This window comes from Helianthus annuus, chromosome 11 (assembly GCF_002127325.2).
Source record: "Helianthus annuus cultivar XRQ/B chromosome 11, HanXRQr2.0-SUNRISE, whole genome shotgun sequence".
NCBI lineage: Eukaryota > Viridiplantae > Streptophyta > Magnoliopsida > Asterales > Asteraceae > Helianthus > Helianthus annuus.
This window is the reverse complement of record NC_035443.2, coordinates 168,978,179-168,994,487: the sequence shown is the minus strand read 5'-3', so window position 1 is coordinate 168,994,487 and position 16,309 is coordinate 168,978,179. Positions and strand designations below refer to the sequence as shown.

General features: G+C 40.5%; 1 protein-coding gene across 2 annotated transcripts; it reads left to right on the top strand.

Moving 5' to 3' along the window:
• The first annotated feature begins 5,981 nt into the window (after positions 1-5,981).
• LOC110891023 (DDT domain-containing protein PTM) lies at positions 5,982-14,672 on the top strand. 2 transcript variants are annotated; one of them, XM_022138683.2, is made up of 10 exons: positions 5,982-6,111; positions 6,969-7,903; positions 7,969-8,613; positions 8,684-9,668; positions 10,361-10,655; positions 10,739-10,863; positions 11,644-12,113; positions 12,534-12,562; positions 12,710-13,255; positions 13,352-14,672. In XM_022138683.2, the coding sequence occupies exons 2-10, from the start codon at positions 7,050-7,052 to the stop codon at positions 14,287-14,289; spliced, it is 4,887 nt and encodes a 1,628-aa protein (XP_021994375.1). In that variant the 5' UTR covers positions 5,982-6,111; positions 6,969-7,049; the 3' UTR covers positions 14,290-14,672. The 2 variants fall into 2 exon arrangements, with proteins under 2 accessions (XP_021994375.1, XP_021994374.1); XM_022138682.2 differs by having other exon boundaries at positions 5,982-6,160.
• The last annotated feature ends 1,637 nt before the right edge of the window (positions 14,673-16,309 follow it).

The following is a 16,309-nucleotide window of genomic DNA, read 5'->3' as shown; positions in this document are numbered from 1 at the left end:
TGCGGTAGTAACCTGCCAATCCTAAGAATTGGCGAACTTCAGTGGGAGTCTTAGGGGTAGGCCAATTCTTTATAGAGTCGATCTTTGCAGGGTCGACGTGGATTCCGTCCTTGTTAACCACGTGCCCAAGGAAATGGACTTCTCGAAGCCAGAAGTCGCATTTCGAGAACTTGGCATACAGTTGCTCATTGCGAAGGAGTTCGAGGATAAGGCGTAGGTGTTGTTCATGCTCTTCCTGACTTTTCGAGTAGATCAAGATGTCGTCTATAAACACAATCACGAACTTGTCGAGGTAGGGTTTGCATACTCGGTTCATAAGATCCATGAACACTGCAGGGGCGTTGGTCATTCCAAAGGGCATAACGAGGAATTCATAATGACCATAACGAGTTCTGAATGCAGTTTTGGAGATGTCTTCGTTACGGACCCTTAACTGATGGTAGCCTGATCGCAGGTCAATCTTAGAGTAGTAGCTCGATCCTTGCAGTTGATCAAACAAATCGTCGATTCGAGGGAGAGGGTAACGATTCTTGATGGTAACCTTGTTCAACTCACGATAGTCTATGCACATTCGGAACGTGCCATCCTTCTTCTTAACAAAGAGTACCGGTGCTCCCCAGGGTGATGAACTAGGACGGATAAATCCTTTATCCAAAAGTTCCTGTAGTTGAATAGAGAGTTCCTTCAATTCTGCGGGGGCTAGTCGATAAGGCGCACGAGCTATAGGCGCTGCTCCGGGAGCTAGCTCGATTTGGAATTCGTCCTGACGATGGGGAGGGAGTCCAGGTAATTCCTCAGGAAATACCTCGGGATAGTCGCGTACTACTGGAAAGTCTTCAATCCTCTTTTCCTTTTCCTGCGTGTTGGTAACAAGTGCCAAGATAGCGGTGTGCCCTTTCCGTAAACACTTCTGGGCCTTCAAGAACGAGATAATGCCGGAGATTTCTCCACCCTTGCCACCTTGTACAATGAGGGGTTTGCCAGAACAGCGAGGAATACGAACTGCTTTCTCTTGACAGAGGATCTCAGCGCGATGCTTGGATAACCAATCCATACCAATAACGACGTCGAAGCTTCCAAGAGTAACAGGGAAAAGATCGATACTAAATGTCTGACCAGACAACTCTAGTTTGCAGCCTTTGACAACATGTGAGGCTTCGATGTTTCTTCCATTAGCTAACTCGACGATATGAGGAGAACTTAGTAACGAAAGCGGACGCTTAAGCTTCTTACTAATACGTAGGGATACATAACTAGCATCGGCACCGGAATCAAATAACACAGAAACATAACGATCATCGAGTAGGAACTTACCCGTCACGACATTGGGGTCATTCCTTGCTTCACCAGCTCCAATCACGAAAGCCCTTCCTCTAGCACCATTCCCAGCATTGTTGTTCTGGTTGTTGTTCCCAGCTCCCTGATTATTGTTGCGATTCTGATTCAGTTCAGGGCAATCCTTCTTAAAGTGCCCCTCAGCTCCACACTTAAAACATGCCCGGTTGTTTCCCTGCTGCTGTTGCTGTTGGGGTTGCTGCTGGTTCTGTCTAGCTGGGAACTGACTTCTGCAATCCTTGGCCTCATGCCCCATTTTGTTACATCGCTGACACTGACCCTTCACACACTGCCCGCTGTGATGTCGATTGCACTTGTTGCACTTGGGGTGGTTTCCACGATAGCCACCCTGTTGTTGAGCGCCCTTGTTGTTTTCGGTTTTCCTTTGCTGTGCTGGGGCCTGAGTGGGGTTAGCATCCTTGCTTGGATTTCCTTCCCACTTACGTTTGTTGTCACTAGAAGTTCCGACGGTAGCATTGATCCTTTTGGGCAACCGGCCCTCTTCTACGGCCTGATCAGTAAGTTTGTGAGCAAGTCGAACAATCGGCTGAATGGTAGTGTGGTTGGCTGTAGTGACATGGCTTCGAATCTCTGGAGCCAAACCTTTGATATACAGTTCGATCCTTCGGTACATAGGTCGGGACAGGTTTGGGCAAAGAGCAGCATAATCATTGGACAACTTGGTGTAAGTTTCAATTTCCGACCCAACCATCTTGAGCTCGTAGTACTCATTCTCAAGCTTGTGGATGTCATCCCGGTGACAGTATTCATCCTTAATCATGTCCTTGAAATCCTCCCACGCAGTAGCATTAGCAGTTTCCAACCCAAACATCTGAATCTGCGCCTTCCACCAAGAAAGCGCGCTTCCTTCAAGCGTAGCAGTAGCAAACTTCACCCAGTTCGCAGGGGGACACTCACAAACAGCAAAAACAGCTTCAATCTTCTCAATCCAATGCAGAAGACCTATGGCACCCTCCGTGCCGTTGAAAGGGAGAGGCTTGCAATCCATGAAAGTTTTGAAAGTACACACTGGTGGTTGCGCAGGTGCATGCTGACCTATTCGTGAGAAGCGAAGCGTATAGGTTTAGAGGCGAAAAGTCGATGTGGCGGTAGGATTTAAACATCCTAAAACAACGAGCTTACCTATAGGGTGAGCTGCAAAAGCCGCAGCCACTGTGTTGAGCAGGTTAGTGAACTGAGCCTGCGTCATGTTAATGTTTCCTCTTCCGCGTCCACTCATTGTCTTCATAACCAGAAAACATAGTATGAGTGTGATGTCGTAGTGTAGCGAGAATGAGATAGAAGAGAGAGGTGTATCTATCTAGTTTAGGCACACTAGTACGTATAGCATAACAGGAACATAAAGCAAACAAGTAAACACTGGTCCGAGCTATGAGGTCAAATGTGTCGAGCCTTGCACTTGGAGTGTAGTGTCGTTACGAGTCACGGGTTATAGTCTGGTTTTCTCCAAAAGATTTTCCCCTTTTTAAAACCAAGTTCACTATAACCAATGGCTCTGATACCAATCTGTCACACCCCCAAAATCCACCTGCGGATAGCACCCGCTTCGAGGGCGTGACCGACCAGGATCCAGCCACCAATTATACCGAATACTTGAGTTGATATTAAAAGTAATACTTACTATTCATAAGCATAGCAAATATCAAGTTCAGAGTTTTAAGTTTTGGTTCAAAACAGTACTAAGTAGCGGAAGCATAAATAAAGTAGTAGTTAAACACGTTCATGTTTCAAAATAAGGTATCACCCAACACAAGGGTGAACAGACACTACACGTTCCCAAGCTGCAAGCTCCTTCGTCACTGGTTACCTGCAAAGCATGCAGTAAGGGGTCAACAATAATGCTGAGTGAGTTCACTAGTTGTCCAGTTTTAATTACCAAAAACTTTGTTTCACCGGTTAATTTATCCGTTTATACATGCCCTGGGGAGCTACCCCAAAAGTTAGCGACTAAACTGTTTTTCCAATACCGAACACTAGGTAACCGTTGCGTATCCGCAGGATGCCCCGATGTCAATGTTCTATCATCATTGACGAATATCTGAGTACATTAGTTCACGCCCGTCCCAAACCAGGGCACGGTGTGAGGCTGGTAAACACCTAAATAGCGCTATCAACTAATAACCCGCTCGCCTAACCCGGCGACTAATCGGTATTTGTAGTAGGGACTTGAGTGATAGAGTTTCGTTTAGTGCTGTTAGTTGCAATCCGTATAAACAGTAATTAACCAAAAGGTTTCCCAATACCCGGGAAGGAAAAGTAAGTTTTGTTCCCAATAACTAGGGAAGGTATGTAAATGGTATCCCCTTTTACCAGGGGGTAGGGTTGTTAGTCTCGTGTCCCAAACCACCGGGACGCATGCTTTTAAGTTGTGAACTCACCTTGGGTTGCTCGGTAGGTTTAGGTTACTTGTCAATCACGTTGGTCACCACGTCCTAACATGGTTACCGGTATAGGTCAGGTTCGGTGCACAAGCATTCACGTAAAACACATATAGGCACGTATCAAGCATATAAGTAAACAGTCATTGGGTTATTGGGCCGGCCTAAACAATTAAACAGTCAACCGCATCACATAGTCCATTTAACAGATAGTCCAAGTTAACACAGAATGGCCCAATAACCAAAATGGACAGCCCACTCGCAACCAGCTTGTCTCGAGTCGCAACCAGGTGGTCTCGGCTTGTCTCGTTATGGTTGCGAGTCGCAATCGTGGTCTCGAGTTGTCACGTGTTGGTTGCGAGTCGCAACCGTCGTAGTCTCGAGTCGAAATCTCGTGGTTTCGACTTGTCATGCTTTGGTTGCGAGTCGCAACCGTGTGGTTTCGAGTCGTAATGCCGTCGTTGCGAGTCGGAATGCTGTCGTTGCGAGTCGGAATGCTGTCGTTGCGAGTCGTAATCTGTCACTTTCATATACACGTGATGATGCAGAAAAGACAGTCCAAATTGTACATATGAAATCAGACCCATATTTGGAAACAGCCAATAGGGTTTCTACAAACACTTTTCCTAATTTTGACCATATACAACAATAGATCAAACATTACCATTTTAAAATCTTCAAACTATCTTCAACAAGTTCATCAAGTTCATAGTTTTTCTAGGGTTTTCATGCCAACATAATCACACATTTTGGACCGAAAATCACCTATTTCTAACAAGATTAATATGCAAGAACAAGTAAAACATACACTTAGTGGCATTAACATAACTCGGTTGGCCCTAAACATCCTTAAACCATTATTCCATAACCATTTAAGCATGTTAGCAAGTATCATACATAGGGTTTAACACACATAGTCAAAACTTCACAATCTTCCTAAAAATCATGCATAGTATTTCTAACCAAGCATAATATTTCTAGTTCATTTAACCCACATAAATCTTATACACAAAAGATACACAAAGATAACACTAACCGGTTATGAAAGGAGGAGCCGAAAACAAAGAAAAGAGAACCGAGAAGATGGAGTGTCCGAATTGGTCTTGACCGAGTTTCCTTGTCCGAGATCCTTGAGCTTGAACCGAAAGTTTGGAAGAGTTTGGATGTTGTTGGCTTGGGGTTTTTAGTTGAGAGAAAATAGAAGAGGTGTGTGTTTGTTTGGTGTAACAAATGAAGGAAATGAGGAGGAGGTGGGATATATATTCATAGGGTGTTTCGGGTTGGGCTTGGGGGTTTCGACCCAAACCGGTTACGGCCCAAAGGCCCACTCGCAACCGAGTGACCCACTCGCAACCGCCCGGTTGCGAGTCATGGTCTCGGGTCGTGGTTTCGGCTCTCATATTTACATATATAATACATACATACGTCACATATCAAGTAAAAATCACGTTTTCATTTACTAATATATATATATACACAAAATATTACAAGGTGATCGTTCGGAAAAACCTCGAGTGTCACACGAACAACCCGAAACCCGAAGAAAAAACCCGATGAACACCGCTAATTAAGATATAATTTATAACCTAGTAATTAATATAAATAAAACTCTATCCGTAATTTCTTAAATGTGTGAAACATATATTAAATTTAATAATTTAAATTAAATAATAATTATCTACAATTAAGTAAGAGTAGATGGTCTAGAATAATGACATGTGTTTTTTATTGGGTTTTTTTAGAAACACTATTTTCCTTTCTCACAAGTTTTTTTAACCTAATTGTGTTTACATATAACAGGGTAGTGGATCAGTACGTTCTCAATCTTATGAACTAAAACCAAAACTACTACCAATATTTGATTATTAAATTTCAAAAATTTTGATAAATACTAAGGGTGTTAACCGAGCCCGAGTTTTATATAATGAGTTTAACTCTATTTGGGAGTTTAAACGGTATTATTATATCTATTTTGAACATTTAAAAAAAATCTATTTTGAAACATATATTAAGTTTAATAATTTAAATAAAATAATTATTATCTACAATTAACTAAGGATAGATGGTCTAGAATTATGACAAGTGTCCCTTTATTGGTTTCTTTTATTATATAGTATAGATTTAATAATTTAATTCTCAACAAAAATAAATTAAAAAAAAAATCTGACTCGGAGTCCTGAGTCACCGACTCGAACGAGTTAAATCTACAAACCAGCATCAATATAATGAAGTGTGTATACTGAAAAACCCAAATATTCGACAGCAGGTTATTTCCCATTTTCCCTCTAGGGCTAATCTTCACACATATATTCATCGTCTTCGAACAACACGAAACCCTAACGGAGACTCTTAACGGCGGCTAACGTTTTCCGACGAGATAACGCTTTATTTCTGCATCGATTTTGTTGATATAGTTTTCCGACGAGGTAACGGTTAATTTCTGCATCGATTTTGTTGATATAAACAGTCGTAACTTTGATTATGTGAAAGCAAAAGTTTATTTGAATCATTGAATCGTGTTGATTTATGCATTCGTTAGGGTTATAGCAGCCGATTTTGTTGATATTTGATTGTTCGGAAGCATAAGTTTGTATGAATCGTGTCAATTTATGTATCTTTTAGGGTTACAGCTTTTGATTTTGTTGATATTTGATTATGCGGAAGCAAAAGTTTGTTTGAATCATTGAATCTCGTTGATTTTTTCATCGGTTAGGGTTATAGCGATCGATTTTGTTGATGTTTTGTTATGCGGAAGCAAATGTTTGTTTGAATTGTGTTGATATAGGCAATTATGCATCTGTTAGGGTTATATGATTCGATTTTGTTGATATATGACCATGAGGAAGCGAATTTTTATACGAATTGTGTTGATTTATGCATTGGTTAGGGTTAGAGCGTTCAATTTTGTTGATATTTGATTATGCGGAAGAAAACGTTTGTATGAGTCGTATTGATTTATGCATCGGTTAGGTTTACAGCTTTCGATTTTGTTGATGTTTGATTATGCGGAAGCAAAAGTTTGTATAAATTGTGTTGATTTATGCAATTATGCATCTGTTAGGGTTATATGATTCAGTTTTGTCATATTGCTGTTGAGATTTGTGAAAATTGTAAAAATGGTGCATTATTGTTGCTTAACTCAGGGTTTGGTTGGATTGTGGATTGGTGTATTGGACCTAGGGTTTACAGGAAGTGTGTGTTGGAACTAATTTGCCTAATTGTTGGTTAAATCAGGTTTGATTGGATTGTGGATTGATGCATTGGTACTAGGGTGTTCAGGAATTGTGTTTTGGATTGAACGGAAGGGGTGGGGGTATGGAGCCTGCGGCGGGGAAACGTAAAGGGAGGAAAAGGAAGAGGAAGGACGGGGAAGATGTGGATAAACCGGAGAAAACGGCGAGAAAAACGGTTCTAGCCATTAGGTCGGTTGTGCTTATCGAGCGGTATGTGAAGAAGATGTTTGAGTGTGGTGAGTTTCTTGGGAAGATTATTTCGTATGATACCGGATTGTATAGGGTTGTTTACGAAGATGGGGATTTTGAGGATTTGGAAACGCATGAAGCGAAAGCGCTTCTTGTCGGGGACGATGAATTGGATGGTGCTTTTCGTAAACGGAAGAAGTCTCTTGATCAGTATGTATTGAAAAAGTATGGTAAGAACGAGCCAGTTCGACGGGATGCTGTTTCCAAGAAGGTTGAAAATGTCGGGAATGATGATGCTGTTAAATCAGCGGAGGATGATAAGGATGAAACTGTGAGTAATGATAATGATGCCAATGCTGATAAGGTTGAAAGTTCTGCTGCTGGTGCGGATCGGGTTGAGGTGGACAGTGAATCATCCAGCGACTTAAGTGATTACGAGCTGTCTGTTGACGTGGTGGAGGTTGAACGTCCTTGGGTCCCACCGCCACAGTTGCCGCCTTCTTCTGGAAATCTCGGGGTTCCCGAGGAGGATGTGTCACACCTTCTATCCGTGTATAGCTTTCTGCGGTCGTTTAGCGTTTGTTTGTTCTTAAGTCCTTTTGGACTTGATGAGTTTGTTGGTGCTCTTAATAGTTCTGTTCATAATACATTGTTGGATGCCATTCATCTTTCCCTTATTCGTGCTTTGAAGAGTCATGTGGAAACTCTCTCTTCAGAAGGGTCCGAGCTTGCATCAAAATGCCTCAGGTATTTATTTCCTGTTTTCATTAATTCATTATCATATATATTGAAAAATCTCTTCCTTTGTTCAGAATAATGGATTGGAGCTTGCTTGATTCATTAACTTGGCCAGTGCTCACAGTACAGTATCTAACGACTATGAGATACACAGAAGGGCAAGAATGGAAAGAATTTTATGTTAACGTGTGGGAAAAAGATTATTACACTCTCTCTGCAGGTAGAAAGTTAGCCATTCTGCAGCTGTTGTGCGACGATGCATCAAATTCTGCAGAAATAAGGACAGACATAGACAATCGAGAGGAAACCGAAATCGGCCCAGATTCAGATGGAGTTGTTACTGTCTCAATCGATGAAAGTATCCCTAAAAAAGGTCGCACATCTAAGAATTCTTTATCTAAGGATCAAGAAGCTGTAAAAACAGTTTCGGAAGCTACTGGCGGTGATGATGTTGATGAAGATGGTAATGGTGATGAATGCCGCCTATGTGGCATGGATGGGACGTTAATTTGCTGCGATGGATGCCCGTCATCGTATCACTCCCGATGTATAGGAATGATGAAACTGTCTATTCCTGAAGGGGAGTGGTATTGTCCAGAGTGTACGATTAATAGAATCGGGCCAGTTGTTACCAAGACAACGTCCCTTAGAGGAGCTGAGTTTTTCGGGATTGATCCTTATGAGCAAGTGTTTTTGGGCTCTTGTGATCATCTGTTAGTGTATGTTTCCAAAACCATAATTTTTAACTTCTAGCTTCTGTTTCATATCATAATGTTTTATATGATGCAGGATGAAAGCTTCTACAAGTTCAGGCTCACATATTCATTACTATTCTTCCGTTGATATACCAAAAGTTTTGCAGTCACTTACTTCCTCGGCTGAGTATACAGCTTTATACCTGGACATATGCAAGGGTATTTTGCAATATTGGGAGATTCCCGAAAATATATTTTCTCTCCCTGACCCCATTGGAATAGAATCAATAGATGATAAAAGCGGTGCTACTAATGCACAAGATGCAGTTATTACCGCTGAAAATGGTACCGTTGTTGCTGAATGTGACTCAAAGGATGTGGGGACTGCATGTCATGTAGAAATATGTGACGGGTTAGCGAATGAATCCGCCACTGAAAACAGGAGTTGCGATAATAAAAGCGATATCAACAGTGTGTGTGAACTGTCAACTTTACCCTCTGAGAAGACAGAAGCTAGTTTAGCCAAGTTTTACAAGGGTTCATCCTTTAAACCACAGGCATACTTAAACGTCTACGTTAACGGAGATTTTGCCGCATCAGCCGGTGCTAGTTTAGCCATTTTATCATCAGAAGAAAAGCTGGGAACGCAAACTCAACCGTCAACAAGCAGCCATAGAAAATTAATAGCTGCTAATTACTCACTTCAAGCAAAGGCATTTTCTCTTGCTGCTAAACGTTTTTACTGGCCGGATTACGAAAAGAAGCTTGTAGAAGTTACTAGGGAAAGATGTGGCTGGTGTTTTGCTTGCAAAGCTGTTGTTGCTAGCAAAAGAGCGTGTTTGTTGAATGCAGCTGCTTCAAATGCCGTTAAAGGTGCTGCAAAGATACTTTCTTCTTTGCGGCACTCGAAAAATGTGGAGGGCAGTCTTGCTTCTATTGCGACTTATGTTATGTTTATGGAAGAAAGTTTATATGGTTTAACGGTTGGGCCTTTTTTAAATTCGAGTTATAGAAAGCAATGGCAGAAGCATGTTGAGGAAGCCTCGACTTTGGGTGAAATAAAGGCCTACTTGCTTGAAGTGAGTATTTTATTCTATCTTTTTCATTTACAATGGCATTACTAATAATAAATGAAAGAGTAAAATGCCATTTTTGTCCCTGAGGTTTGGCCAGTTTTGCAACTTTCATGCAAAGGTTTGTATTTTTGCATCTAGATCCAAAAGGTTTGAAATCTTGCCATTTCATTCGGCTCCTTAACTCCATCCATTTTTCTCCGTAAGTAAGTGGTATTTCTCTCTTTTTTGCTAAAGGGCAATTCGGTTTTTTTCACTTTATGTAAGAAGACCGAATACTCTTGTAAAAGACTGAATTGCCCTTTAAGTTAACAAAATTGACAAAAATACCCTTGACTTAACGGAGAAAAATGGACGGAGTTAACGAGCCGAATGAAAATGACAAGATTTCAAACCTTTTGGATTCAGATGTGAGAAAGCAAAACTTTGGACGAAAGTCGTAAAACTGCCCATACCCCAGGGACAAAAATAGCATTTTACTTTAAATGAAATCAGTATCAATTTTTTCAGAACTCGTAGTGATAACGTTAATTAACTTAATTTAAACTCTAGTTGTCATTTGAACAATTGAAAACCAAAAAGTGAGATGTTAAGCGAGAACAGAGGGATGCATTTAGCTTTTCCTTTCTACTATTTGTATTATTATTTGTTCATTCATGTCATGTAATTATTGATACAATATTATTGGATGCATGTAGTTTGAGAGGAATATCCGCGACATTGCTTTTTCAACGGATTGGATTAGGCTTGTTGATGATACGGGTTCTGAAAGTCAACCCAGTCAAAGTGCTAAAAGTGTGATAGGGTCGACTCAAAAACGTGGTCTGGGTAGGCGTGGTAGAAAACAAGCTATAATAGTACCTGAAACCTATGACGCTGATGCAAAAGATTTATCAACCGATTTTGCTTGGTGGCGAGGTGGTATGCTTTCTAAGCACATATTCCAGAAAGGCATATTACCACGAATGATGATTAAGCATGCTGCTCGACAAGGTAAATTGTTGTTCACTTGTTCTTACCAACAAAATAGTTCAAGGGAAAGTTCATCTGATTTTTTTAATTTTTTGTATAATCAGGTGGTTGTGGAAAAATAAACGGTGTGCAATATGTTGATGGTCTTGAAATCCCTAAAAGAAGCAGGCAGTTTATCTGGCGAGCTGCAGTGGACTTGAGCAAGACTACATCACAGCTTGCTCTTCAGGTACTTTTTTTTTAAAATTGCTTGTGCTAAATGGGCTTTCATAGCAGCTGGTCAAAACGGGGTTGTTGAAACATGTCATTTGTAAATTAGGGGTGCAAACAAGCCGAGCCCGAGCTTGATTAATTTATGAGAGCTTGCTCTGTTTTCGCAGTTCAAGCTCGGCTCGTTGGTAGTTTCTCGAGCTCGGCTGGTTTATTATCTATTAATTAACTTATTAAATAAAAATAATATAAATTAAACTCGTTTAAGCTCGTGAGCTCGATAAGTGAAGCTCGGGCTCGTTTACTAAACAAGCTTATTTTTAGGTTCAGGCTCAGCTCATAAACAAGTTTGGATCGGCTCGTTTACTAGACAACTTTAAATAAGGGATACATATTAATAAAAACTAATATGACACTAAGGCTCGATAAGGGCTTGACGAGCCTGATGAGCTTCACATGCCAGGGTCGAGCTCGGGCTTGATATATAAACAAGCTTTATTTTAGGCTCAAGTTCGGCTTGGGCTCGATAAGGCTCAGCACGTTTCGAGCTTTTTCTCGAGTAGCTCACGAGCCGCTCGGCTCATTTGCACCCCTAGTCGAAATGGTTCTATTTAGTAGACCCACTAACATGTTCAGTTCATTTATTTGGCTTTAACGGTTCACGAGGTTGTATGAGATACAATAGACTTCAATTCACTTGACCCGTTACCGTTATAGATAATTTTATTGATTCGATGCGTTTGAGATAAATGGGCTGTGGTTATCAACAAGTAACAAGCATCTTTTGCTTTTGCAACAGGTTAGGTACCTAGACCTCCACATGAGATGGAACGAACTTGTTTGTCCTGAACAACCTCTTCACGACGGAAAGGGTCCAGAAGCAGAAGCATCTGCTTTCAGGAACGCTTGCATCATCGATAAGAAAATTTTGGGAAACAAAATCAGCTACGGCGTCGTTTTTAAAAATCAAACACATCTTCCTTCTCGTGTTTTAAAACGAGTATTGGAAGTAGAGGAAACCGGAGATAGAAAGCCGAAAAATTGGTTCCTTGAGACGCACATTCCTCTATATCTTATCAAAGAGTATGAGGTGGCAATGGTTGCGAATGTAAATTTACCTACAGCTATAACGCATGTGAGCAAATCATCGAGGTTGAACAAAAAGCAGTTAAACGCTTCTGGCAAAAATATATTTTTGTTTCTAGAGCAGAAGAGGGATAACATGGGGAAGTGCTTTTGTACTTTCTGTCAACACGATGTTTCTTTCAGGTAATGTATTTTCTTCATCAGCTGTATCCTATTTCTTTTTTTGGAGTAAAATGCCATTTTCGTCCCTGAGGTTTGGCCAGTTTTGCGACTTCCGTCCAAAGGTTTGTTAAGTCAGGGGTATTTCCATCTTTTTTGTTAAGGGCAATCCAGTCTTTTTCACTTTATATGCAAGCATTTAGCATAATGTACAAGTATTCAAAAGACCGAATTGCCATTTCAGTTAACAAAAAGATGAAAATACCTCTGACTTAACAGAGAAAAATGGATGGAGTTAACGAACCCGATGAAAATGGCAAGATTTCAAACCTTTAGGATCCAAATACAAAAAAAAAAACATTTGGACGGAAGTCGCCAAACCTTAGGGACGAAAATGTCATTTGCTCTTTGTTGTCATCAACTTACATAGTTTTCTGTTTTTAGGATTGCTGCAAGGTGCAGTGCATGTCAAGGTACGTTACTGAGCTAGCTATAATTTTCATTATGAAAATCACTTTTTTGTGTTTTTAGGATTTTAGTAACTATTTATACTCTTTATGAAAAACCTACATATTTCTGAATATATCCCGTTCTTGATATAAATATTTCCCGCATCTCAGGTTACTGTCACGAGCAGTGCGCTGTCGGCACAAATATCCATACAGTGGCACGAGTCGAGTTTTTAATCACTTGTAAACGATGCTACATTGAAAAAGAAGCCGCTTCTAAAACCGAAGTTGTTGGTGATTCTCCTACTAGTCCTTTGCTTTTGCAAGGTCAAGAAAGTCAACATTCCGCAACAGTTATTAAAATCAAATTAGGAAGACAAAACGGTCATGAAAGCTCGTTAGAGTATTCAAATCCTACATCCAATCATAAAAAGGGTAAAAGTGGAAAGAAAAGCAGTAAAAGTCGTGTATTACAATCCGTTGACCAAAAGCCGAAAAGTAATAATTTAAAGACGGGCTCGAAAAAGAAAACCAACAGGTTATGTTTGGGGTTGATTTGGAAGAATAAGAACCCGGATGACACAGGAACGAAATTTCGGATAAATAATATACTTATGAAGGGTAATCCAAACGGGCACCTGCTCGCACCCAAGTGTCACCTCTGTGCAAAACCGTATAACCCTGATTACATGTATATAAAATGCGAGCAGTGCAAGAGTAAGTCTCTCAAATTCTCAATCATCAATCGACCGTACATGTATACCATTAACATATATGTTTCATATATTTAATCATGTTTATGTGCGTTTGCAGAATGGTTTCACGCTGACTCGGTTGAGTTACAAGAGTCTAAAATTATGGAATTGTTTGGATTCAAATGCTGTAGGTGTCGAAGGATACGGATACCCATTTGTCCTTACACGGATCCCGAGACCCGACAGAAACTGGAGGCGAAAAAGGAAGCCATAGCACAGCATCACCGGCTGAAGAATTTAGAATCCGATTACAATTCCGATTTCAACTCGGAAGCCAATGACGAACTAAATGACTGGGAACTTGATTCTGCTCCACTGTTTGACTCCGAGGAGGTCATAAATGTTCAAGAGGAACAACCAAACCCTTACTTTTCCTTTCCAATGGTTGACCAAGTCAATGATGACAAACTTGAAGCGGATTTTGGACCCGTCCCGAAGAAGCTACCCGTCAGGAGACATATAAAACCAGAAAAGGATACCAGTTCTACTTTCGAAATTCCTGGCGCTTACTCGGGATTCAACAACCCGAACCCGGACCTTGCGGCAGGGGAATCGTCAACTCCGTTTGTCGAATGGGATGTTTCCACAAATGAGGTTACGGATGATATGATGTTTGACTACGGGGATTTAAACTATGAAGACATGGAATTCGAACCGCAAACGTATTTCTCATTCAACGAGTTGCTTGCATCCGATGAAGGTGACAAAGTGGGGGACGGGGATCCACTAGTGACGGGATCGGCAACGGTCAATTGTAACCCTGAGCAGTACCACATGGGCATAACTTACGATGAACAAGAACCCATGTTTTCCGTAGAAACTGGGCTCGAAATGGTGCCTTGCAAAGTCTGTTCACAAACCGACCCATGCCCGGACCTGTTTTGCCAGACGTGTGGTCTGTGGCTCCACCAGCATTGCTCGCCATGGGGGGATGACGACTCATCTTGGGAGCCTGAGACGGGGTGGAAATGTGGCAACTGTCGGGAGTGGTGCTAGTGGCGGCCTGGCGGGTCCCTTGTTCGATCAAGGACGATTGTCTCACGCACCCCACTTCAAACCGGGCAAGCGAATTGCTGTTTCGTTGAGATTGTACAGAGCTGCTCATGGGGAGACGGTAATGCATGGTGTATCTTGACCTAGATTTTGAAGTTTTCGGAAACGTGTACGGTTGGTTGATTAGACCGCATTCTTGGTTGATATGATATACATGTTTTCGTTTCAACTATGGTTTTCGGTACATTTACAACATTTTGATTGATAGCTATGCGATGGGGTACCTGAGGCTATAGTTTTTGATGGTTAAGTGACTTTATTTTTTAATTGTTTATGGTATTGATCAAGTTTTATAGAGATTTTCAAGTTGCTTACTTTGCAATGTTTCTCTTTTGATTATCTGATGTTTTTTATAGGAAAATATCTTTAGTTCTAAAAAAGGGTAAACTCTGGTTAGGTTTTATTTTGCAATGATATTTTTGCAAATTTTATAGATAATAACATTTAAAAAGAAAGGCTTCACGCTTAAGTCTTGTCTATCCCAGGTCACAAGGCAGACCAGCATCTTAGACTATGGGGTATGAGGCGGGGTTGGGGCGTGGGTTGGAGAGAAACGCCCAAGTTACCACCCCGGGTTGGGGCCACGCCCAAGCCACATAGGTACTGGTACCATTTGCTTATCCTATTGTCTATCATAGTATCACCCTAGTACGTGACAAATAGGATAGGGACTTCATAGTTAATTGCTGATAATTAAGGGGGGTATTTTGTAAAATTGGTCAAAGTTGGTTGATAGCGGTTATGTCGTTATGAGTAGAGAAACACTTGATGTGAGTTGGTATCAATAAATATAAGTTTACTCCTGTTTCTTACAACTTCTCTCAATTTGTTAATTTCTTTTTGTGTTATACGGTATCTGATACTCGTTTTTTATGAGTTATTTATGTATCTGCCACTCGAGTGACACTGATTTATCAAAAACATTTTTGAAGAGTGAAATAGTTAAAATTATCCTTGATCCGTCACTGTATCCATGCCTTGAAAGGTCGAATAGGTTGAATGTGATCGAAAGTCATACGCCTTTTTTGTCTTGATCATAAGGGCGTGTCTTCAAAAAGGGATCACATGACCACATGCCAAATTGCCAAAGCGAGGACGCATAGGCGCATAGCCGTGTGATGTAACTAATCTTCATTCTTTGGTTTTTGTCATGAAAACTTTGTTTCTCGTTCCTTATATTATATTGCGAGGACTTAGACCTCCAAAATATATATGAAACAACCAAGTATCAACGTTTTACACAGACGATTAAAATGCAGGGACGCTTCGTATAAAAACTTGTATACTTTAGGTGATATCAAAGTTCTTCAAATTTATTGTATATGTTATAAAAAAATACAAACTTCAGATATCATATCGATTTCCTCATGTAAAAATACAAATTATCGAAACGGTGGATACAAGGAGGAGAAAATTTTATTCGTGACCAGTTTATCATCTACAAATAATATACATTGTGTTATTTGTTGAGGCGTATAATTTATCGCGTACAATAATACACTAGTTTACTTAGGGGTGGCAATTTTTGACATGACACGAAAATAATAAGGTTTCGGATTTTCATGTTAACCAGTTTAATAAACAAGTCGTGTGTAGGTTGACATGTTTAACCCGTTAATTAAGTGGGTTATGTTTGGATTCATCAGTTTAACCCGTTAAATTAAATGGGTCATGTGTGGGTGCAATATTTATAGTGGGACTGTAATGAATTTACATCAAGATAGATGGTAAACGGCCAACAAGCTGCACCGCTACCCCCTTTTGAATAGCAAAACTAAGTTTTTTTAAAAACTACGTCCATAGATCTCGGGGTCATAAGTCATAACATTACTATGCATGACCCTTTGAACTCGATTAAGTAGGTCCACATTCTCTGGCGTCAGAAAACCAAAAGTATTAAAGGCAAAATGGGATAAACACGTGCTCGTTGTCAAGGCACGCTTTCTCGTATTTGGTCACTTTG

Excerpts from the sequence above, each read along its gene's own strand:
- LOC110891023 (XM_022138683.2), top strand. The coding sequence starts at position 7,050 with ATGGAGCCTGCGGCGGGGAAACGTAAAGGGAGGAAAAGGAAGAGGAAG. Across the intron at positions 9,669-10,360 it reads TAAAGGCCTACTTGCTTGAA|TTTGAGAGGAATATCCGCGA; the intron begins GTGAGTATTTTA and ends GGATGCATGTAG. Across the intron at positions 12,563-12,709 it reads AAGGTGCAGTGCATGTCAAG|GTTACTGTCACGAGCAGTGC; the intron begins GTACGTTACTGA and ends CCCGCATCTCAG.